Source organism: Myotis lucifugus, unplaced genomic scaffold (assembly GCF_000147115.1).
Source record: "Myotis lucifugus unplaced genomic scaffold, Myoluc2.0 scaffold_300, whole genome shotgun sequence".
Taxonomy (NCBI): Eukaryota; Metazoa; Chordata; class Mammalia; order Chiroptera; family Vespertilionidae; genus Myotis; species Myotis lucifugus.
In genome coordinates this window covers 705675-731146 of record NW_005871348.1, presented here as the reverse complement: position 1 = coordinate 731146, position 25472 = coordinate 705675, and the positions used below count along the sequence as shown (strand labels likewise).

The 25472-nt window shown below is 47.9% G+C and overlaps 1 protein-coding gene across 3 annotated transcripts in view; it reads right to left on the bottom strand.

Annotated features, from left to right (window-relative positions):
- Positions 1 to 10829: 10829 nt before the first annotated feature.
- Positions 10830 to 25472, bottom strand: part of LOC102429735 (solute carrier family 22 member 5) — an 85960-nt gene continuing 71317 nt past the window's right edge. Inside the window, exons 3-10 of one of the 3 annotated variants that reach the window (XM_006100148.3) lie at positions 22766 to 22920; positions 21589 to 21760; positions 19503 to 19629; positions 16930 to 17030; positions 14886 to 15100; positions 12738 to 12920; positions 11641 to 11776; positions 10830 to 11283 (exon numbers count right to left, since the gene is read on the bottom strand). In XM_006100148.3, coding sequence (XP_006100210.1) covers positions 11196 to 11283; positions 11641 to 11776; positions 12738 to 12920; positions 14886 to 15100; positions 16930 to 17030; positions 19503 to 19629; positions 21589 to 21760; positions 22766 to 22920 — 1177 coding nt within the window. In that variant the 3' untranslated portion in view covers positions 10830 to 11195. Of the gene's footprint in view, positions 11284 to 11640; positions 11777 to 12737; positions 12921 to 14885; positions 15101 to 16929; positions 17031 to 19502; positions 19630 to 21588; positions 21761 to 22746; positions 22921 to 25472 lie in introns of all 3 variants that reach the window. The other 2 variants (XM_023763784.1, XM_023763786.1) reach the window with 2 other exon arrangements.

The following is a 25472-nucleotide window of genomic DNA, read 5'->3' as shown; positions in this document are numbered from 1 at the left end:
ACACCGTACAGAGACCGTGGACAGGCGCAACCGCTATCGCCCCTCCTCTACTCCGCTTTATACCCCGCGAGAGCGTGGGACGATCGCCTTATCCTTGGCCTAACACCCCAGCTTTTAAATTTTTTTTTAAATAAAAAGGGGGGGGGGGGTTTGGTCCCGCCGGGCCCGTTTTCCTTCATTTAAACCCCTTTTTGGGCTGAGAGGGAGAGGGGGGGGCTGTGCCCCCCCGCCTCCCCGCTCCCCCTGTGGGGTTTCTGGCCGCAGAAGGTGGGGTCTGGCCTGGCAGCCGAAGACCCCACCCCGGGGGGATCCCGGTTCCCGGCGCTGAGCGCCCTGGTCCCGCTGCCAAACTGGTGCGCCATCACTTGTAACAGCCTGGTCCTGGCACGAGGCTTCCTCCTGGGTCAGCGGAGAAATAAGTCCGAGGTGTCGGTGAAATGGGGGACCCCGCTTTTGACAAGAAAAACTGGAACAGCAAGCTTAAGGCTTGGACCCCCTGGTCTTAATGGTGCCCATCAATACCCCAAGTTTAGAGACTCCAGGGTTCAACCTCTTGGCTCTGTCACTTGCCGGCTCTGTGATTTCGGAAATACTCCCTTGGCCTTAGTTTCCTTCCCTATAGGATGGGGGTAATAACTATCCCTACCGCAATTGTAGGCAGTAAGACAGACTTGAGCAGAGCAAGGACGATGGGCCAGGTACAGAAAGTCACCTGGTGGGACGCCCCAGGTGTCCAGCAAAGGACAATTGTAAGGTGGGGGAAGGCTAGGTGACTTCCTCCCCTAGCACATCACTGGTCATGAGATTTGGACCCCCAGTGCTTTCCTCCCCAGGGATAACATCTAGCCCTCAAGTTGTATTTCAGCTCCAGGCCCAGATAAGCAACAGAAGGACCCCCTCCCCCCACTCTCCACCTGCCAGCCAATCAATCAGTGGAGACCAGACCCTGAATGGACACACCTGGAAAGCTACTGGATATTCTATTAAGATCTTTCCCTGGTGCTGCCCCTAAAATCTCCAGCCTTAAAAGCCTTAGGAAGGAGGACCCAGTGCTGCTCTTCCCTCTGGGGAGCACTCCCCCTGCCCTGCCCTTACCTCCCCTTCTCTTCTTCCTCCTCCGTCTGTCCCTCCCCCTCCATGTTACCATTAGCTTCCCAACTCCCAAGTTCCAAGGGTCCTTCCTTGACCTCCATAATTCATTTCCTAAGGCCATTTCTTCTAGGAATTACCTTTTCTACCTCTGTAATGGACCCAATAAATCTTCTCTTACAGTCTGGGTCTTGCTCTGAATTCTTCCCTAGCCAGAACCCAAGTACCGAGGTTGCTGAACCCCACCAGTCAGACACCTGGTGCCCTTCCCGCCTCCTACACCACCACTAGGTCATAGGAATTTAATGAACCATATAATGGAGAAAATACTGGGTATTTTATCTTAGGCTCTAGGTGGTTCTTTGAGGGCAGTGACCAAGTCATTGTTTTTCTGGGTGCTTGATGGACATATTCTAATGGTCTGATAAGTTGGAGGTCTCTGTGATAATAGGAAAGAAAGTTTTCTTCAAAGTTTGGACTGTGTTCTGTTGACTAGGAAGGACTGAGGACACTGCAGCCTTTATAGGAGGCACCTGGCACTTCGCCTGACAATCAGCCACTGGGCCAGGTTTTTATTAGCGTAGAGCGCTGCTCCAATCAAAGTCAGAGGGAGTCCCCGCAGCTCTATCCAGCACCCACTTTTGAGATCTGAAAATACTTTTTGTAAGTATTTCCACTTGGAAAACATTGACAAGACTCCATACTCCAAACAATTTGCATGTGTGTTTGTCACAGAGCAATCTGATACCTGCAACAGAAAAACAAAAAGAGCTTAGTCTGCCAGAGTCACTTTGGTTTGCCTGTTTGTAATTCCTGTACGTTCCCTGCATGATGGCGGCTTTGATCTGTGGCTGACATTGTGGTTTTCCCTGTGTCCTTGCAGTATTTTCCTCAAGAGCAGGTGGGGAAGAGGGGCAGGCCAGCTGCTGGCCTTAGAAAAACAGAAGCCCATGTTTCCTCTCTAGAAGAAGATGCTATTGCTCTTTAGTATGAAGTAAAAAGGAAAAAAAAATAAATCCAGACAAGTCCTGGAGCCTCTTCCTTGTTATAGAACAATCATTCTTGACTTCAGGAGAGCAAAGTAGAGCTAAGCAAAGTAGAGCTAACTCTACTTCTGCATAAAAAGTATGTCTGGGAGATGAGGAACAAGAAGGTGAAGCCAAATCCTGGCTGCCTGTTATAGATGTTGCCCAGGAGAGCAGAGGTAGCAGGATGTGAGGGCTAGTCTGCAGTCTATCACCTTGGTGATTTCCCGAGGTCCAGATTTGGTCCTCAGCCTTGTGGGATCAAAATTTTTATCTTTGCCCTAGCTGGTTTGGCTCAGTGGATAGAGCATCGGCCTGCGGACTGAAGGGTCCCAGGTTCGATTCTGGTCAGGAGCACATGCCCGGGTTGCCGGCTCAATTCCCAGTAGCGGGTGTGCAGGAGGCAGCCAATCAATGATTCTCTCTGTCCCTCTCCCTTCCTCTCTGAAATCCATAAAATATATTTAAAAGAATTTTTTTCATCTTTTTTTTTTGCCCAGCCACCAGGGTTGTGGGCTCGATCCCCAGTAGGGGGCATGCAGGAGGCAGCTGATAAATCATTCTCATCATCGATTTTTTTTTAATCTTTCCCTCTCCCTTCCTCTCTGAAATCAATAAAAAATATATATATACATAAATTTTTCATCTTTTTAGTGTTCCAGCTTTGATTAAAGTCAACATTATATAAATTAGAATGCCAACTTACTGACTTCATCTGTTTGCTAGCCTCTATGCGAGGTGCATTGCATACATTGCTTTATTTAACTCTCCCTATAATTATGTGGTGTATTCTGATGTTTTTTTTCAGTTGGGAGGAAAAAGCTGAAGGAAATTCCCAGTTAGTGTGTATATAAGTGATAGTGTTAGGGTTCAAATAAAGGCATCTGATTCCAAAACCGGGAGCTTACCCATTCCTGTTAGGAGCAGAACTCTCAGGAACATTGGACTCTTGCTGTTGCCTGGTGCATGCTCTCTCTACTGGGAACTGTGCACTTTGTGGCCCAATTGTAAGAAGGTAGCTTGGCAAATTGAAATCAGAGTCAGAATCTGACCTCAGTGTTTAATGATCTCAGACCTGGGCAGCCTGGTGCGTTTTCCTCCACACCAAAGGCCACACAACCTGCTGGGAGGACTGCTCACCCATTCCCGCTGCCTGGCAGCCCTTCTGGGGTGATGCCCACTGGACACTCCATCCGTGTTGCCTCCTGTCTTTATTATGCTATGTGGGCTGCCCCTCCTCAGGTGGACACATTTCTTATTTTAGATAGAGCAAGGCCTGATCAAGTGTAACAGTGCCGTTAGGCTCCTGGAGTCCTTGTTCCTCTTTATGGAAGCATTTTGTTTGTATATCTTTGCTGATTGACTTGATATATAATTGAACTTTCAAAGAGCAACTTTGCACCCCAACTCTTAGGGGGAAATTTACTTTCTTTTCCTTCCTACCACCCCTCACCTTCTAACTCTAGAACAGTGATGGCAAACCTATGACACGCATGTCAGAGGTGACATGCGAACTCATTTTTTTTGGTTGATTTTTCTTTGTTAAATGGCATTTAAATATATAAAATAAATATCAAAAATATAAGTCTTTGTTTTACTATGGTTGCAAATATCAAAAAATTTCTATATGTGACACGGCACCAGAGTTAAGTTAGGGTTTTTCAAAATGCTGACACGCCGAGCTCAAAAGGTTCGCCATCACTGCTCTAAAATAAAATCTTGTGCAAATAGCAAGTTATGGAACAAGCACTTTATCCAGGCTGCAATGGTCATTAACGAAGACTCAAAATTCCAAGGCCAAGGCCAGCCTTCAAAGCATTGGGGCTGGGGGGCAAGAAGAGATGATCAGGCAATACAGCTAGAGAACAATATAAATGCAAAGAAAGATAGAATTTGCTTATTAGAAAACACCTGGTGTGTGATTCAAATAAAAAGGGGGGAAAAAGTCAAATAACCCTTTACATACTTCATTTATTCAACCAATATTTTGTGACAACTACAAAATGCAGCCACTCTCTATGGTTAGCCACTGCTATGATTCCATAATGAGCAAAAATAGACATGGTCTCTGCCCTCAGGAAACACCTTAGTGAGGTAGCCAGACAGTCACACAATCAGTCAAATACAGAAAACTATCCTAGATGCCTTCCCATTCGCTGCAGTGTTCACACAAGGCCACACATTCTGGCTGCTCCCAGCCAATGAATGAGCACAATGGGGGTATCAGAGCCAGGTCATTTCTGCCCAAGGTGGGACTCCTCCAATAGGCAAGGCAGTCTCTACCCTGCGGGTCCCATCAATATGGCCAACACTTTCTCAGAACTGCTCTAGGGCAGCGGTTCTCAACCTGTGGGTCGAGACCCCTTTGGGGGTCGAACGACCCTTTCACAGGGGTTGCCTAAGACCATCAGAAAACACATATATAATTACATATTGTTTTTGTGATTAATCACTATGCTTTGATTATGTTCAATTTGTAACAATGAAAATACATCCTGCATATCAGATATTTACATTACGATTCATAACAGTAGCAAAATTACAGTTATGAAGTAGCCACGAAAATAATTTTATGGTTGGGGTCACCACAACATGAGGAACTGCATTAAAGGGTCGCGGCATTAGGAAGGTTGAGAACCACTGCTCTAGGGGGACCCAAAGTGACAAGGATGCCCTTTATTAAGCTGGAGAACATTGGAAAAGACCCAAGTTTTGGAGGGCTTTGATTCTGCACGTGTCTGGTGATGCTTCAGGTGGGCAGGGAACCTCCATATCCACGTTCCCAGTCATAAGATATGTTTGTGCTTTGCTATGAAACTATCAACTCTGTCTTCAGTGTAAGCTAGTGTCTGGTCTTTGGGAAATGCTTGTTGCATGGATAATTTCCCAACTTCAGTTTAGAACTCAATACTAGAACTATTGCCTCTAGAAAAATATGACTTACCAGTAGCAAAAGTATCCTTTAACTTCCTTGAGGAGGAGGCAAAAGGCAAAAAATAGAAAGGGAGTGAGCAGTTGTTCTTGAACAACTGAAGGTAAATCATTGTGCTTTGGGGGCTCTGGTTTTCTGGGAAAAAGGAGTAGTAGTTTTTTTTAATAAATGTTCCTGAAGAAAAGCAGTTACATATTTGGCAACACCAATGGAAATTTCTGTTAGTCCCCGAGAAAAAGAAGCTAATACTCCAAAAGGCACTCTTGCTCTGACGCCTGTCTCCCTGAGCAAGATGCCCTTGGAGAGCTGGGTGGCATGGGCCGACCCTGTCACGGAGATTGCAGTCACGAGCAGCCTGTCTGAGCGAATCATCCGGGAGAGAGCAGAGCTGTTCAGGTCCAACATTGGTTCATCCTAGTGCAGCGGGTTGAACAAAATCATAACTACTACCTGCTATTCGAACTCTGGGCTCTCTTGTAGGTCAAACATTTCCTGCACGAATCTCGGACCCCCAGACAACCCGCACCCATCTCACAGCATAGGTGAGCTTACATGCTTTGTTAGTAGGTGGCCAGGAAGCCCAGAAACCATTGGTTTCCTTGCACTAGAAAACAGAAAGGAGTAGGTGTGGGCATCACGAGGTATGTTTCCCTGAGGGCTCTGTCTCACTGAAGGATGAATGAGTAAACATATTTGTTAAAGTGTTAATAACAGACAATCAAATGTAAAATGAATGTGCTACTTAAGTGCCTTAGGGATAGGAAACCTGTGCTTTCTCCCAAAGGTAGTTATAATTTCCTTCTGGAACCAAACAGACCATGATAAGGACTAATTATTTGTATAGTCAATAATTACATTAGGAAGTCTGGAGGAATAGCAATATTATTATTGTTAATACAAATTTAGTACTGCTAAGCACTTTACATGCATGATCTAATATCTATCTATATAATAAAAATCTAAGCAACCATTATAGTGGAACAACTACTAGACCAGTCTCTATGATGCGCACTGACCACCAGGGGGCACTCAACGCAGGAGTTCCCACAGAGGGGCAAACAGCTAGAAAGCGCAGGGGCAGTGGCAGGAGCCTCTCCTACCTCCACAGCAGTGCTAAGGAGCAGTGAGCAGGTGGTCCCAGATTGTGAGAGGGATGCCGGCAGGTGGACATCCCCCAAGGGGTCCCGGACTGTGAGAGGGTGCATGCTGGGCTGAGGGACAACCCCCCCCCGCCCAGTTCAGGAATTTTGTGCACCGGGCTTCTAGTAATCCCTATAACAAACCAGTGAGGTAGTTCATCTATTTTACATGTGAGGAAAGTGTGTGATTTGTCCAACTTTTTGAGCTAGTCAGTGGAGAAGCCGACTGTTAGACCGCTTGGACCACATACCTGCTCCTGGTGGGGGCACTTTGCCAATAAGGCATAGCGCCTCCCAGAAAGAGCATGTGCTTGAGGTGAGCCTTGAGCATGGGTAGAATTGGGATAATCAGAGACAAAGGAGGGCAATGTATGGATGGAGGCAGCAGGATCAAGGAGAAATATGAAACTGGAGGTGTGTCATATCAGGACCTGAATGAACTACATAAAAAGTATGTGAAGCCCTGGCCCTTGTGTCTCAGTGGTTACAGCGTCAGCCCTCGCGGTCAAGGGCAGGTGCCTGGGTTGCAGGTTTGATCCCTGGCTCTGGGCAGGGCGAGTGCAGGAGTAAACCAATCTGTGTCTCTCTCATATCGATGTTTCTCTCTCTCTCTCCTTCCCTCCCTCAGCTCCCTTCCACTCTTTAAAAATCAGTGGAAAAAATATTCGTGGGTGAGGATAAACAAAAATAAAAATATGTGAAGTTTTGGAGGAGTTTTTAAAAATAGTGAAAAGTACACAGAAGAAACGAATTCATCCTTGTCTTCATCTTGGATATTTACTCCCAGTTTTATTTTTTAAATTAAAAACCACTACAAAACTTATGCATTCTCTTTATATGGAATTCAAGCAATATAGAAAGTACCATATATGCTATAAAGCTCTCCCAAATCTTACCATCTAAAAATTATTACTATTAATATTAGAAAAATATTATTATATACATTTTCCTTTGCATTTATAGAGAGAGGAGAACACAAAGGTAAAAATGATACCGCAATAGAGTTTTTGTGTGTATTTCTCTTATCAGGAGGGATGTAAATGAAACCGACAACAAATGGGTCCAGGCTGCCTGTCACTACTTGAGCCAATTAAACAGAAACAGGATTGAATTATGTATGAGCATTTATTCCAATAATGCCAGCAGCATGGGAGAGAAGCAGGTCATCCAGGAAAGTCTGCTCTGCCATAAACCAGCTGCTTATATTGGGTAGAAGGACAAAGATTACATGGGGAAGTAGGCAAAAGGAATAAAAATGGGTATAATGGTTAGATTGCAGGCAATGTGGGCTTGGGGTGGTGAGGACTCCATTGTTTGGGCAACAAGGTTGTTAATCTTACCAAGATAATGGACCACATTCCAAGGTTGACTCCCCCGGTGTGTGTGTGTGTGTGTGTGTGTGTGTGTGTGTTTTTTTTTGCGGGGGGGGGGACAAGGGGAGGGGCGCGTGGTACAACTCCCAGCCAGGTTAGAGTGTGCTTTCTTTAATCAGAACAAAACAATCACGGTTAACAGAGCATTATTCATATTTTTTATAACTAATAGCTAGTCCCCAATAGCCTATGTCTGCCCCTAACAAAGCCTCTGATTCAGGCATCCTGGGCATCCTCTACCAATGTCATTGGAGTTTTATGAAGATCAAATGAGAAAGTAGGTGTATTTTCCAAAGTGCCTTTTGCTATAGCAATGGCGTACAACATAAGGAATTGCTAAGCTGTCTGTACTGCATCCAGACTCTGTATCTTAGAGTCTAAAAGCACTTTGGGAAAAGGACTTGAATGAATCACCCAGGGGAAGATTAGTGGTGCTGCTTACCACCTAACAACAGGGCCCTCTGCCCAACTCATTCACCATCACGTAGACGAGGTGTTAAGCGGGATAATTCTCTCTGGCAAACATAGCCCTTCTGGCATTCATGAGAATGTTCAGGGAGCTCTGATGGAGACAGAAAGTAGTTCCTAACAACAGGAAAAGATTATGGGGTAAACCCTTCGTTACACATTTATTTTTTTAGTATGAATTGTCCCTCCCCCTCCTTTGCTTTATCCTTATTGTTCTATGGGTATCCTGGCCTCTAATTCTTACAGGTATTAACGGAGCACATTACTCACCAACCATTCCTGTGATTACAGGTGGTGCACACCTCTCTTCCTGAGAGGAGATCCCTGATCAGGATAACTTGGTCAGTCATCCCAAAGCCATGGCTCTGATAGAAAAAACACACACAAGAGCCCAGGAGGCCAGGACAAAGGCCTTGGATTTCCTGACACTTGTCTCTGCCCAGGGAGTAGTGACTTGGGCTATTGTTCCCATGGTCAGAGCTCTGAGCATTCAGGTAATTGTTCAGACTTACAAGCAATATAATTCTTAACGGCCATTTTGTCTACTGGGCATAGGAGAACAAACACCAGGAAGACTCGTTGGACAGGAAATGCTAGGCACCAGGAATCAAACACATCAGGAACTAAAACTGCCAAGAAGCACCCAATCATGCACCCAGTCCCACATCCACCTTCCTGTTGACCCAACCCCGCTGCCCAAGCCCACCAACCAAGCCCCCAAACCTCACTGACGACAAAAGCTCCCGGCCAGTGGCTGCATATAAGGAACAGACTCCAGCTCTTAGGGGCTGCCACCATTCACCCAACACTCTTTGGCTCGGTGCTACGTAGCCCTTCCCTTTGGATATCCCCATCCCCTTTTCTTTAAATAAATTCCTTTTCTTTATTCACCGTCTAGGGTTGCTATTTAGCCTGCCTGCGCACCACCGCCTTGAACCTTTCCGTCAGTATGATTTTTGCTCCCAGGGGGCCACAAATAACTGGAATCAGTGACACTGAGGATAAGAAAGAAAACCCAGAAACTCTTCACTCATGCAACAGGAGAAAGGGCAGGCGGGACCGTAATTCATATCCTGGAGCCACTGTGTAGTCAGTTCATCCGGAACCCAGCACAGGACCAGGTCTGAGGAGAGTGGAGGAGCCAACAGTGTTAGGGAAGACGAGCTTCCTTCCATCCCACCTGAGTCTGAGGCTGCTTGTTTGGTTATGCATCATGCTTTTTTAGTTCTCTATCCCACACTGGAGCTCCCTACATGCTCTAGCACAGATTGCCCTGTGACACATTGTGTGTGTGTGTGTGTGTGTGTGTGTGCGCGCGCGCGCACACACACACACACACCTGACAGCCATCAAACTGTGACCTCCTGGTTCTTAGGTTGACGCTCAACCACTGAGCACACTGGCCGGGCTTGGGCTCTGCTTTTAGGGGAAGCCAGGCTAAGGCACCGGTGTAAGACGGCTGGCTCAGTGCACAGTCAGTAGAGGGAAGGTTTCTAGCACACAGGGATTAAATCTCGGCTCTAGAGGCTCATCACAAACCACTGCGAGAATTAGGCCAAGGTGACACAGAAAAGTCAGGCAGTGGTGTGGCATGGCTCACCAAATTGTGGAAATAAAGGTTGTGGAGAGTTGCTGTTACTTAAAAAAATTATTTTATTTATTAAAACATCTTCATTTTCCAAGGCACGTCAGTAGCTTTCCCAAAAATGTTGTTTTTTAACCAGGTGAAGCATATACTGCAGGAATACCACAGTAACAATCAGAAAAGAGAGGACAATTACATGGAACACAAAATCTCTCCCAATGTCATATGACTGAAGTGAGCAGCGCTGAAAGACTGTGAACACGACTGAACTTTCTTCTTTGTAATTTCCCCCATGATTTGGCATCACAAAAGGAACCCCCACAATGACATCCGTACGACACTCAGGAGTGCTAGTGGGAAGGCCTTGCACAAGTGGCAACTGCAGACCTTTGCCAGAGTGATTCTGGGTTGAAAAAAAAAAACACAAACCAAGAGGCTAAGGAACCAGTCTTTCCTAAGTCTTTTCTGAAGAGCAAATAACGTAATGAGAAAAAGACATAACAACACACAAACAAAACCCATATTATGGTTTTAAGAGAAGAGACAAGTTTGCTCATTTCTCTTTCTCACTGATACACCTCCTTCATACATGGACATCATAACAGGTAGGAGGTTTGACTCATATGGCATGAAAACAATAGTGGGTTCCAAGATGTGTCTATTATGGGCCTGGACCAGCCCCGTGTTTGATCAGATGTAAACAAGTCTGCCCAGTAATCACACTGAGTGGCCCAAGAGCTCAGGTTCATGCCTTGCCTGTGTTCTTTACCTCTACATCCCCTCATGTTAATTACCTGTAATTTCCCCACACCCAGCTCTCTTGCCCTCAGGAAGCAATAATCCCAGTTAATAACCTTTGTAACTGAGAAAGTGTGAGAAATCCAACTCCCTGTAAAATGATTTCCTTTTGTTGTTGTTGTTAATCCTCAACCGAGATATTTTTTCCATTTATTTTTAGAGAGTGAAAGGGAGAGAAGGAGAGGGAGAAACATCGATGTGAGAGAGACACATGGACTGGTTGCCTCCCTCAAGTAACCCGACCAGGGCTGGGGATTGAATCTGCAACCCAGGTACGTGCCCTTGACCAGGAATGGAACCCAGGACCCTTCGGTACGTGGGCTGATGCTCTAACCACTGAATAACACCAGCCAGGGCTGAAATGATCTTTTTCCCTCTAAAGTGCACCATTAGAGGGAATCGAAGAAAATATTTAGAGGGTGGGATTTAGACCTCCAGTTTTATTAGGAGGCCTTTTCAGGAAGTCTGAAATTAAAATGTAAATTTAGCAGATGCCTCTTATATTCTTCCAAATCCCAGTGGTTCTAGTTCACTTCTTAGGAAGTGCTCCGTCCATCATGTTAGGACTTCTCTGAAGTTGTCTGTCAGCAGCCACGGTGTCGCTGGAGGGAAGGTGGCGCCCTAGGACCACACGCAGCCTCTGAGCCCAGGTGCCCATCCGCGAGCATGTCAGACAAAGGGTCAATGGAATGAACAGCAAAGACCCTGTCGCTGAAGGACTCAGCGTCTACACAGTTTCTGACAAGACCAGTCTTTCCTCTTCACTTTCTCACTCACTAGAGGTTGTTAGAAGGCTGTGCTTTTAAGGACTGTGGGGCTTTCTTCATCATCTTTTAACATCCTTGTGTGGCTTGGAGTTTGCCTGTATTTTATTCTATCAAAACAAGCAAAACAAATGTTAATAACAAATCTTAAAAAGATGTCCATCAGTCTCAAAACAAATAAACAAAACAAACCTAGAACTGAGGATATCTTGCTAAAGGGGAAAAAAGAAATTGTACAGCCGATTCTGCAAGGTTCTCCTAGTCTCTGTACTATCCCAGAGCTGCTGTTGCTGTGGAGATGGACATGGTGACATGGTGATCTTGTCAGGCCACAGAGGACGGAATGTAATCTCCTTGCCATTTCTAACCCTCTAAACCAGTCCATGGCGCTGGTGAGACTTTCCGGGGAACTCTCTGCCAGGCCCAGGCCCAGTGTGCCAACGTGGTGAAGAAGGAGGCCTCCTTACCCTTTCACTCTTAGCATCTGGTCAATGGTGTCTGGGAGGGGGATGCCGAAGCTCTCTGGGAGGAACAAGGTGAGGATGGCTGTCAGGATGGTCAGACTTCCCATGAGAATGTAGGGTAGGAAGCGGTCGTAGGCACCTAGGGCAAAGCAGACAGAGCCCCAAGCCAGGGTGCAGTTAGACTTGGTCCCCTCTATCCCTTTGAGCTCTAATGGGGATCGCCTGCCCCCTCAGCCGTAGTCTGAGCTGCCAGAATGGGGTCTGGCACCTAGACAGGTCTCAAACTCAGAGTTGGCACTGGCATGCCCAGAGGTCCAGGAGTGCCTCATGGTGCAGGGGAGGGGAGCCATGATGACTACGATTCCTATTTCTAAATGCTGGGTTTCCAAAAAATGCAAGATACTCGTCCAGGGACAGGAATAGCTCCTCCACCTTTCCAGATGTGTTACAACCCATCCAATTTGCCTACAGGTCAAGCAAGATGTTTCTGCTTGTCAGATCTATGGAGCATGTTCACCTAGCGTAATGGGTACTCTCAAGGTGGGCGCACCCCTCCCCAAAGATGTGCCAGCAGGGATGCTCAGGGGAAAGCAGCTGCCAAGAGAAAATGATTTTGAGGAAGAGACGAATGGTGCCCTGCTACAGAAAATGGCACGAGGCGCATCTTCATACAGAATTCAACCACCGTGTCACATGCTCCAACCTGCACACATTCTCAGTTCATCAGCCCTCTTGAATGGACATCTTTCCCTCTCCTGTTCCTTTAAATTCTGATTCCAAGAAGAGATTCTCCAATTAAGCATACTGGCTCCCTAAGCCACTCTGTAGTTTCTTAGGATAGGGGGATTCTGTTTTCTGATGGGAAGCTAAAACAGGAACAAAATTCCCTACTTTTCTCAGCAATTTCAGGCTTAGCTATAAGCCAGTGCCTCTCCACAGCACACGCACCTGGACAGGAACCTTCTCCAGGCACAGATCCAGGATTAGATGGGTCCCATTTGCTGTGTGTTTTCCCTTAGCAAGCCATCTTCAGCTCGCATTCCAGCTCACCAGTGCTTCTGCCCCATCGCTCCCGTGTGCCCTCGGCCCAGGGGACTTACCAAGGTAAATGAAGTAGGGAGACAGGATGCTGCCCAGGCGGGACGCCATGGAGCTGATTCCCACGCCCATATTTCTGACCACTGTGGGGTACAGCTCGGCTGTGTACACGTAGACCATGGAAAAGGCAGCAGTGACTCCAAACTTGCCCACCATCACCAGGATGGTGGACAAATAATACAAGTCTGGGGAGACAAAGGGAAGAAGGTAGGAGAAGGCACCAACCCAAGGTACACTGCTGTTGAGAGTTCCAGGTTTTGTTGTTTTGTTTGTTTGTTGTCTGAAACAAACATACTTTCTCCCTTTTCTGTGGGGCTGGCAGTTTCTATATCTTCCTATTGTGGGATGAGGGGCTACAGCCAAGAGATCCCTCCAAACTGTTACTACGGAGAGGAAGCTGGACCTGCAGCTGTGTGAGTGCCTGCCCTTCCCCTCGGTGTGAAGACGACGAGAATGAGCCCCTCAACATTCCGAACAAACTTGCTTTCCAGGCCAGAAGTCATCAAACACGCACCTGTCGAGGGGTCAGCTGTGTCCAGAACCTCATGCTGCAGGCGCTGTGGAAGTATAACCACTGGCTTCTGGGTGAATGGGAAGCTCACGTCTAACCCATTTCATGCTTTCATCCTACTCAGACCTCAACAATTCTCAGACCCACACACCCTCAGAAAGGACCCTCCCATCTATCCTGCTCGCTGTGCCAATGAGGAGACGCTGTGAGTGGCCTGTGGGTCGCCCTGAGCTTGGGCAAACCTGTACACGCACTCCTGGGCTCCCCTGCCATGTCACAGTCGGGGCTGTCCCTGTGCAGTGCTGCCAGCCCCGGGGTCCCACAAACGATCCCCAGAGGCCTCCAAATCCCTGGGTACTCTGACACTCTAGGTACCACAGGGAGTTCATGAACTGTTCTTTGAAAAGGGCTGTCTCCTCCATCTGCGGGATACCAAGAGGTTTTAAGAATCAGACCCTGCTAACGGCCTATGATCTGGCCCCTCCTTTTTCCCTCTCTGTCTTTTTCCAGCTCTTCCTCTCTCCTCAAACATGCCAGGCTTGGTTCCTCCTCAGGGTCTATGCCTCTGCTGTTTCTTCAGCCTGCAATGCTCCGTTCCTAGAATTTTTCATGGCTTTCTCCATCACTTCATCTATGTTTCTTTCAACTGTCTGTGACCACTCTGTATAAACTAGCTCTCCACAGTCCTTGCTTGTTATTATAAAGGTAACACAGTCTGCACTATATTAAGCCTTTATTTACTTGTTTGCCTGTTTTCTCAACTAGAGTGTGAGCTGCAGGAGGGCCTGGGCTCTGCCCAAGTTGTTTTCTCCTGCATCCCTGCCCCAGCACAGTGCCCCTATCTACTTGTTGGATAAATAAATGACTAAGGGCCAGGTTAAAGAGTAATGGGGATGGCTGTCTTTCCTCCCCCTTACTCTGCAGAGAAATGATGGGGCTGGCCAGCAGACCCTGAGTGACAGATGAATGGATTACTCCTGCACAACGTTTGCTGTGAAAGAAAGGCTAAGGGACGGCCCGGCTATAGCAACCAGGCAGCCTCAATTGCCTGCCTAATAAAAACTTTTATTAGAGTTTTTATCTTCAGATACAATCAATAGGGTGAGTAATCTTGGGAGGACACATGTGTTTGCATTGTCTTCTAGGCAAGGGCATTCAGGGGTTAAGCATAAGGATTCCAGTAAACACCCAGGGGTCTGCACATGCACAGACTTGTTTGGAAATGTCAAGGAATAATTAGGGGTGCCGCCTTCGACACTCCCCTAAGTCAGAATTCTGATAAACAGAGCAGGCGGCCTTCCACACACTTCCCTTTTCTTGGACTATCCTCCTTATAAGCCTTCCAACCAAGTCTCATGCTTCCCCACAGAGAAAAACAAATGTGCACATACTAACTTGAGTCGAGAGTAAAACTAACCACTAGCCCCACCTGGTTGCTCTGCCCACTCCACACAAGCCCAGGCCATGAGGAGTGTCGGGTCTCAGGAGACACTTTCTCTTGATTTTTTGGCCAAGAATGCAGATATGCAGGTGAGCGGTAGTGGCATTGTTTTATTCCCTCCATGAGTTGGGGGAGACAGCCTGGTAGAGGCTGAGTGACGCAGCGAAGACCCCAGAGGCAGACGCACACGCTCCCTACCTGGGGGCACCAGCTGCACGAAGAGGAGGACACTGCCGCCCAGGAAGAGGGCGGTGGCCATGGAGTAGCGGCGGGGCAGGTGCCGCAGCAGCAGCCAGGCCAGCACGTACGCGGGGACTTCCACCACTGCCGATAGGAAGCAGTTCACATAGGCGTCGCCATGCAAGTTAGGGGTGTCCAGGGAGAGCCCGAAATAGCCCACTGCTATGGTCATCCTGCAACAGAGCACAGAAGAAAGCTGGAGGAGCAGCAGCCACCTGGGGCCTCCAACAGAGGACCTTCCAAGTGCAACTAATGCAGGAAATTCACAACGACCCTTAGGGGAGGGCAGCAGATTGAACCCAGTCTCTGGCCCAGTGCATTTTCAGAGGATCCCACACAGCAAAAAGACATACAATTCAGACAGATTTACTTGGTAAAAAAAAAAAAAAAAGAAAGAAACAAAGAAAAAAGAAAAAAAAGAAAAGACAAACCCATCTGCAACCTGCCTGTCGGCGGTAGAAACCCTAAGCTGAAGCTCTCACTAAGCCAACTTCCTGACTCTTGAACCTCCCCAAACCCAGCAGCTACAGAGGCGCTGGGGAGTGAGAGGAAGCAGACAGCGAGAGGGGTGGGAGACGACTGGAAGGATAAGATCAAACACGGTAAAGCATTTGGAGAAAGAGCCAGAGCAGACCCCCTGTGGCAACCAGCCAGGAAGAGGCTGGTCAGAGGCAGTGAACACAACACCACCTACTCCGGGAGGAGAGGGAGCTGCTGATGGCGGGGCCAGGTGGGCTCTCGTCTGCAGGCCGCACCCCCACCCGGTGTCCCTGTCCCCAGGACATTCTGTCAGACTGGACCTTTAAGGTTAGTCTGGGCTCATCTGCAGGGGTGAAACCACAGCTGGTGCAACCAGGGAAAGGGGCAGGAGCAAGAGTTCCTGGGAAACCCAGAGCCGGAGGAGTGCCAGGTGAACAGTGGGGGCGACTGGCAAGTCTGTGGCACACACTGAATGCTGGCACTGTCTGAGGCCGATCCCGGGCGCGGCACTGCCCTGAGGGAGCCTGGGCTATTTCTTGGAAATGGGTGACTCATCATCTCTAGGGAGCAAAATGGCTGGCTGCCCAAAGACTGGCTGACTCGTAGTTTAGACTGAGGTGAAGTCTGCCTTCCTCACCCAGCAGGATCAGGTGGTGCCTCTAACCCTGAGTGTCTGTGGCTGAGCAAATGCTCTCCAACTCGACTCCCTTCCTGACACACTTGGTGAAATGCCTCATCAGAAGGAACTGGTAAGGAGCCCTGCTTCCAGGACACTCTCCAAACATCCCAGAAGGAGGGATCCTGCTTCCACACAGACTCCCAGAAGGTACTCAGCAGCCTCTGTGACTGCAAGAGCATGGCGTCTTCACTTAGCGCCTTCCTGAAGGCCTGCCCTGTCTTCCTTAGCCACTGCCTGGGGCACAAGGGACAGGAACAACTAAACTGGGACCCAGAGTGAGCAAGGATTCGCCCACCACCTGGAGGGATCCTCAAAGGTCCTATAATTCCCCCTAAACCCCCCACAAAAGTTTCCATTTCCTTTTCTGAGATTCCATCAAGAATCATGCCTGAGCCGGTTTTGCTCAGTGGATAGAGCGTCGACCCTCGGAATGAAGGGCCCCGGGTCCAATTCTGGTCAAGGGCACGTACCTTGGTTGCAGACTTGATCCCTGGCCCTGGCCCTGGTTGGGGCACGTGTCGGAGGCAACCATCGATGTGTCCCTCTCACATCGATGTTTCTCTCTCTGTCTCTCCCTCTCCCTTCCACTTTCTCTAAAAAAAAATCAATGGAGAAATATCCTTGGGTGAGGATTAACAAAAAAATAAAATAAAATATCTTAAAAAAAAGAAATATGTAAAAAAAAAGAATTGTGACATGCTCATTCTTTGATGGCAAGACACATCCCTTTTACTTTCTGATGACATGGCCTTTCAGTTTTGGTCTAAACCACATTTGCCAATGAGAGAGGCATGACAGCCACTGCAAAGGCGTCGCGTGGAAGCCTCAAACAGTCTCACGCACCACAGAATTATGGACATGATGGTGACCATTCGGATGTTCCGGGTTCGGAGCAGATCCAGAATGCTGTGGGACTGCGGCTTCTGGGAACTGAGGTCTTGTAGCTGCAGGGACAAAATGACAAGAATATAGGAGGAAATATTATTACAGTGATGAAGTTCTGCCAGACACTCTATTAATCCCCAAAGACTTAAAATGAATAAAATATGATCCTTACTGCAAAAAAAAAAAAAAAAGAATATAGGAGGGAGAGAAGGCTGGAGATTCAGAGATCCAACAGCATACCTGAAACCCCTGCATCTTCCTCTCCGAGTTGGGGAGGGTTTTGTTTCTTTCTTAAAAAGAAGAGTAGATATAGTGACTGCATCTTGGGCAGCACAAGGCTTCCCCTGGCCTTGTCAGTACCACATTAGTGTCAAGAATGAGGAGGGAAAATAAGTGGCCAGTCCCCGAGGGCCAAGGCAGACCCAAGCCCTGGTGGCGGTGGCGGCGCCCTCACAGCACCACCCCAGTCAGTGGCCACATTCCAGGCAGGCCTCTAAGCATTCCTCCCCAAGGCTGGATCCCTGCCCTCTGGGTCAGAGAGAGAAACTGGCTGTGCAGTTTATTGATCTGCTATTTTAGAAGAATTAATGTTTTGAGTCTTCATACCATGTAGTCTCTGGTCTACTTCCAAAAACAAAAACATTTCAGATAGAAAAACAGGAAAATTGACCTCGGCTTCACCCAGAGTGACTTCCTATGAAATTCAGCATAGCCAAGGACATTCATAAACCACACGTCTAAACACACTGATGTTTCTTTCTTAAGCAAACCCAGCTTTGGAGCTTGTTTTCCCAGAGTTAGCAGTTCAACACAAGGTCAACTTTAGACTTAATGGATCCCCTGAATAGCCTCATTTCCTCAAGGATGCCAGTGGGACTATGGGTTCGCCCAAACTGACCCCTCACTGAAAAGCCACCAAAGCCGCTTCTCTGAAAAGCCCTCTCTGCCACCCACTCCTGCCCTGCCCTCTGCACATCGGAGGAGCCCTTTCCAACTGTGCTGGAGGGAGTGGCTGTTGGGCCGCCACTCGCTGTGAGGCTGGCCGGGCTGGCGGGGAGGGGGGGTGGGGGTGGCAGCAGCTTCTCTGCTGCATAGAACTGGTCTCTTTCCCAAACCCCCACTCAGCATCTTTGAGGCCCGAGTGTCTCTAACATGCCTTCCACACACTTCAGCATGAGTGCTGGTGGCTGTTCTCACAGCTGGTCCCCTATCTTCCTGTCAGATCAGACACACATTCCAGAACTATAGCAGCCAGCAACTACAACGTCTGACCTCTTCTCACTGTCACGAGACTGAAGAGAACTGCCTGCTGCAGAGGGTGGAAGCTCTGGGAGAATAGGAAGAAGCAAGACCCAGGAATCAGGCAGGGCCAGGAGGTTACTCACGGCATGAGAACAGGGTTTGCTGGGAGGTGGGGTGGGGCAAAGAAAGGGTCCGACACCAAAAAGGACCTGGCTCCAAGGTCATGCAACAACTAACCATGGGAGGAGACTGAACACTTCTAACTCCAAAACTGTGTTTGCTTCATATTTTACAAACTGTATTATTTTTTTACGATTGAAGACTACTTAGCCCCTTACTCATAAAGAGTGCTTATGGTTAAAAGTAATGGTAAGATTATATGATTGCCTAGAAAAGAAGTGTATAAAGTATGAAAACCTAATTTCCACAAGAAAGGTGAAGAGATTTAGGCAGTTAGCACCTTCTTCTCAGCTTCTGAAATTTTTCATTTTTATTGTTTCAGAGAGGAAGGGAGAGGGAGAAAGAGAAACATCAATGATGAGAGAGAATCATTGATTGGCTGCCTCCTGCACACTGGGGATTGAACCCACAACCCAGGCATGTGCCTGACTAGGAATCAAACCGTGACCTTCTGATTCATAAGTCGATGCTCAACCACTGAGCCACACCGGCTGGGCTCAGCTTCTGAAATTTAATAGGGCCTGCCTGGGCACCTGGGGCATAGGCAGGGAGAGGGCAGGGCTCCTGTGTGAAGGGAGAGCCTCTGGTCTTTTGTATTTTTTTTAATATATATATTTTTATTTAATGTATTTTTATTGATTTCAGAGAGGAAGGGAGGAGAGAGATAGAAACATCAATGAGAGGGAATCATTGATCGGCTGCCTTCTGCATGCCCCCTACTGGGGATTGAGCCCATAACCCAGGCATGTGCCCTTGACTGGAATCGAACCTGGACCCTTCAGTCTGCAGGCCTATGCTCTATCCACTGAGCCAAACCTGCTAGGGCTTTTTAATATATTTTTATTGATTTCAGAGAGGAAGGGAGAGAGAGAGAAAGATTAATGATGAGCGAGAATCACTGATCAGCTCCCTCCTGCAGAATTCCTAGTGGGGACTAAACCCACAATCTGGGCATGTGCACTGACCAGGAATCGAACTGTGACTTCCTGGTTCATAGGTCGACACGCAACCACTGAGCCACACTGACTTGGCTGAGCTTCTGGCCTTTGTAATGCTGCCCTCAAACCATGGCACGGAGACCCTCCCACCAGCTCCCATACAGGGCTTACCTCGCTTGGTTCAAAGATGGCTGAGGGTGCAACAATCCCATTGATTTTGGCAGCCCTATGGATGATCACCTCTGCCTCTTTAAATCGTCCCTGGGAGATGAGCCATCGGGGGGACTCGGGGATGAACCTGAAGTACAAGAAGCAATCTCACTGAGGCATTCCTGCTTAACAGACAAGATGTAAAATGGGGTCCAGGTGGGAAATGGGGCCTCAGAACCAGAGCTAGGTTTGGGGAATATTTGGTGTTTCCAAGTCAGAAGCAAAGAGACCATCTATGCCACACCCAATAATGACCTGACCTGTGAGCTTTTGAGTACACTGGAGTGCACAAAATTTGGAGGGGCCTGCTCACCATGATGGGATGCCTCCACTGGCTGGCCATCTCCATTTCTGAGGAGCAGTGGTGCCACCTGCTGGACATTAAGGAGACCAGGCAAGTTGGGCTCCAGAAGCCTGGCTTGTGTGTGAGCTCAGCCCAGCCCAGCTCCTTGCCCACCTGTGCTCCTCTGCTTGTTCCTGGCATCCACAGAAGTTTCTACACTGGCCTCTTAGCCTCTAGTTTTTCCTCATCTCTACCTGATTCACCCAAGTGACTTGTCAGACTCTCTACCTACACTTACTAAGGCATCTGGGTGCTTTGAGAGTATGTGGATCTTAATTTCTACCTCAGCAGGTAGCCCCAGCCCTTGGGTCAGGACCAGGACCCATGCTGAGCTCTGTATCTTTCCCCAAATGCCCTGGAATGTTCGCAACATGTGGGGCAGTGCCCTCAACATCCCCACCTGCAAGGGGCGATTCCCGCCTCAGCCTCTCTGCTGTGTTCCCTCCCTTGGTAAGGAATGGCCTCCCTTCTGCCTGTCCAACTCCTCTGTGTTAGAGGCTCATATGGAGCCTGGCTTCTTCTGTGTGGCCACCCTGGGAACTCTCGCTTCCATTGCTCTTCCTCTTCTCCCAGTGCCTGTGTCATGAAGCCTTGGTGGCAACACACAGCCAGAAGCAGGGCCTTAGCCATCTAGTCTGTAGTCGGATAACTTCCTGGAGGTCAGGGAGGACCCCATCATCTCACAGAGAAGATGCTCATCTCTCAGGGAAGATGCTGCTGCTTCTTCTCCCTGAACTCTGAATAACCCAGCACAGGGCTGAGAACAAGTCCACTGATGCCTTGGGATTTTGTTGTCTTTGGCTTTTCTGAGTGTGGAGAAAACATTCTAAAGTAACTTACAAATACAGTGGAACCTTGGTTCTTGAACTTAATTCATTTTGGAAAGCTGTTTGAGATGGGATTTGTTGGAAAACGGAATCATTTTCCCCCACTAGAAATAATGTAAATGGAATGAATCCATTCCAAATCCCTAAATGAGTCTGTGTTTTAACCTTTCTTACATGTACTGTTTAATCTATAAACACTTCTTGAATTGCTGGAACCACACCCTACTAGCCTTCATCGAGTCACTTTCAGCACGAGTTCCATGGGTGTCTTTCAGGAAGTAGGTGTGCAGCATCTTCACTTTTCACATATCACTGTCTCCTAAATATTGTCAGCAGGTAACGGCTTTCTGCTTTTCGTTTATCCAAATCAACAATAGTTTCCGACCTCTTCAGTCCCCTGTGATTGGAATTCTGTGAGCATGTTCACACCCTTAGCAACATCAGCACACTTGATGGCATCTTGTATATGTTTTAAAAGTGTGCTAGTTGTCCTTTCCATCAGCAACAAAAGCAAAAAAAACAACAACAAAAAACCATGAAGACATTCACAGCACAACTTCCTGAGCGCTGTGGGAGGTTTAGGGAGATTTAGTGGTAAGCTGACCCGCGTTCTCTCCTTTGTGTGTGGCCGGAGAGTGGCTTTTGCCATATGGATGTATCAGCACAAAAGGGTTGTGAGGTCAAGAACTGAAGTTTTGAAAAGGGAGACAATTCTGCCCCTCTCCGCAACCCCAACAACTTGGTTGAGAACAAAATTTGACTGTAATTTACACTTCCTGTCGCCCAAATAGGGATTTGTGGGTTGCTGCTGCCCCTTAGTGAAGGCCAGATGGAAGACGGAAGATCCCCTGTGGGTGTTTACCCTGGGCATACTCACCACCAGAGCACTGCGCACAGCAGCCCCGGCAATGTCAGCGCCAGCAGCAGCATCCGCCAGTCTCTGATGAAGTAACCGAACAGTGGCAGCAGCATGTAGCCAATTGCATAAAATATGCACACTCCTAACGTAGAGAATATAATACGAATGGACTTGCCAAGAATTTCTGTTCCTGTTCAAAGCAAGGGAGGAGTCATGTTAGCATTTTAATTTAGGTTATTTCCTTATTAATCTTCTCTTGTATCATCTTCTCTTGTCAACATAAAGACAAGAAAGCCGCCAGAATTATTTCTAAGTTTCTAAGCACTCGTGAGGGATGGGATTCTGAACCCAGCCTGGTCTGACTATCTGCTGGGCGTGCCTCATTGTGGCCTCTCGGTGACAGTTCTCTCATGAAAATGTCATCACTTCCTGAAGCCATATGCCAAAGATGCCACATTAGGCCTCAAAATGTAACCCTCACAGGAGGAAGAATCCATTAAAGGGGAAGTCATTACTAAGGCTGCACAGGCTGACTGCTATCCTTTAAGGAAAAAATATTCTGTTAAGTGTGAAGAGAAAAAAATAATCCTTTCAACAGTACAACTGAGAGACCAATAAGCTAGAGTTAGATTCCTCCAAATAGTGAGACTGGTAACTTTTCATTGAGAACAGGCAAAAGTCCCGCAGTGTGAATTCTTAATTAAAACCCAAAGGTCACATGACTAAAGCCCGATCCTATCAATTCATTCTTGCTAGTCAACTTCACTGCCAGTGTTTTGCTGGGGGCCATTTCTTCCTTGGCCTTTGTTCCTCTTGTCATACTTCCTTCTTTCCTTAGCTACCTCAGCCCTGGGCAGTGGCAGGCCCTTTTTGTTGGATGGAGGATCTGGTGTGGGGTATAGTGAAATAGCCATCAAGTCCTAATAAAACCAAGGAGCCACTCCTCAGAGGCCAGAAGAGAACTGGCATACAGCAGGTAGGCTACATGCTGCTGGGGACCCAAGGCTAGGTGGGCCTCAGATTCCCTGGTGGACTCAGATTCCCTGCCTACAAACTGGGTTCTCCAAAAAGCCCTGGTTGGTGTTGCCAGAGACCACTTCCCCTTGAGGGACATCACGGATGTCTCCAGAAAGTGGGTGGTGAGACGATGGTGAAACACAGGATCAAGTACTCAACTCCAACTTGATGGCCATACCCAGGACAAATGCTGCCACATAGTTGGAGATCTGGCCCATGCCTACAAGGACAAACAGCACGGCAAACATCTCAAAGTTCCTGGAGAAGATCTGCAGGAAGCTGAAGCCTGTCTGCATGGCCATGGTCACAAACAGCACGTTCTTCCGACCAAACCTGGGAAAGAAAGCGGAGTGACAGAACCAGCAGGGAGAAGGCGGTAGGAAGGGGCTCCACCAAGAGGGTCTTTCTCCAGGACCATTCAGGGACGGGTGGTGGACAGTACTGCTAGGGTACCAGTCTCCCAGTCCCTATGCTGTTATCCTCCCCCCCTCCACAGCCTGGGCACCAGGGTGGCCCCCCAAAAAGATGCTTATTTTAAAAAAAAGATGCTGTTTCTGCCCTCAAGGAGCTTATAGTTTACTAGAGACCTGGTGCACGAAATTTGTGCACTGGGGGGGGGGGCACCCTCAGCCCAGCCTACGCCCTCTCGCAGTCCTGGAACCCTCAGGGGATGTCCGACTGACAGCTTAGGCCCACTCCCTGTCTAAGCTGTCAATCGGACATCCTTAGCGCTGTCACAGAGGTGGGAGAGGCTCCCGCCACCACTGCTATGCTGACCACCAGGGAGCAGCTCCTGCATTGAGCATCTGCGCCCTGGTGGTCAGTGCGTGTCATAGCGGCGGTCATTCTGCCGTTCACTCAATTTGTATATTAGCCTTTTATTATATAGGATAGGTAGTGAAATAGACAGTGATCACTTTTTAGAGAGAGAGGAAGGGAGAGAGAAACATCGATGTGAGAGAGAAACATCAAACGGTTGCCTCTCGTATGTGTCCCAACCTGGGATAGAACCCACAACCTAGGTATGTGCCCTGACTGGAATCGAACCTGCCACCTTTTTGGTGCACAGGACAATGCTCAACCAAGTGAGCTACCCAACTGTGCAGTGATCACATTTTAGTCAAATAAACACATTACTGAAAGTACAGTTACACACTAAGATAGGTGCACTGAAGGATCAGCACCCAGGTCCTCAAGTGTACACCAAAGGAGCCTACCCTGGACTGGGGGTAAGGGCTGGGGATGGAGGCATTCAGGGAAGGTCTCCCTGAGGATGGGACATTGAGATGAGGCCCTAAAGAAAAGTACTTGTTGACAAGGGGGAGTAAGGATAGGGACCAAGCTTCCAATGATACTCACAATATAGCAAAGAGACCATTAATTACATGAGAACACCTTTTATTTAGCAATTTTTTTTAAAAAAAAAATATATTTTTATTGATATCAGTGAGGAAGAGATAGGGAGAGAGACATAGAAACATCAATGATGAGAGAGAATCACTGATTGGCTGCCTCCTGCATGCCCCCTACAGGGGATCGCAACCCGGGCATGTGCCCTGACCGGAATCGATCCTGAGACCTTTCAGTCCAAAGGCCAGCGCTCCATCCACTGAGCCAAACCAGCTAGGGCTATTTAGCAATTTCTGAAGGAAAGGCACAAGGAACCAAGGTAATGTAAATCAGGGACTCTGAGTTAGCCTGCAAGGTCAAGGAAGGACCCAGGGGCAGGGTGGTTAAGAGGAGAACACACAACTGTGGCTGAAGTCAGCTGCTCACCAGGAGACTGCAGGGTGGGCAGAACCTACACTGCACAGGCCTTGCAGCCACACTGAAGAGCTGGTGCTTCTACTTACTGCGATGGGGGTTGTTTTATTTGCTTGTTTTTGAGGGGGTGGCTAGTGCTACTGGCATATAGTAGTAGACAGAAGCCAGAGATGATCTAGACCAGTGGTTCCCAAACTTATTTGGCCTTCCGCCCCCTTTCCAGAAAAAAATATTACTCAGCGCCCCCTGGAAATTAATTTTTTTAAAATTTTAATAGCAATTAAACAGAAAGATATATGCCCCCAAATGCACCTGTGGCCATCACCGCCCCCCCTGGATCGCTGCAGCGCCCACCAGGGGGCGGTAGCGCCCACTTTGGGAATCACTGATCTAGACATCCTAAAAAGCCCAGGATAGCCCCCCAGAACAAAGAATCCTCTGGCTCAAAATGTCAATAGTGTGAAGGTGGGGAAACCCTGACATTAGAAGGAGACTTTGTTCCCCCCACCCGCTTCTGGCCTTTCTTTTACAGAGCACCCTCCATGCCGTCCAAGGGCAGCCCCTTCCTGCAGGCAGAGCTGTAACCTCTATCCCTGCCTTCCCTGCCTTCCCCACCCAAGGGCTCCCTGGGATGATGGGAAAGAGAAAGATCCAGGGAACCCTGGCATAGTACCAGCCCCTTGGCAGTCCGGGTTGGGCCCAGAAACACTCACTTTTAATGTATGTCAATAAAAAAGTAAAATAAAGAAAATATGTCAACAAAACATCAAACATATACGTGCCTACAAAACCAGGAAATAGCAGTCTACTTCTTCCCAGGGTTGTGCCTCTCATAATTCATGCACATAAAACTAACTCAATGTCAGATAAAAGGCTTTGACAATCCAAGATTTTTTAAATATTTAAATTCTTTATTGTTTAAAGTATTACTTATGCTCCTCCCTCTGCCCCCCCACCCCCATTGACCTCTCCCCGGCCACGCCCACCCCCCAGCACATGCCTTCACCCGCCTACTGTCTGTGTCCATTGGTTATGCTTATATGCATGCATACAAGTCCTCTGGTTGATCTCTTACCTCCCCTCTCACCCTCCCCTGCCTTCCCTCTGAGGTTTGACCGTCT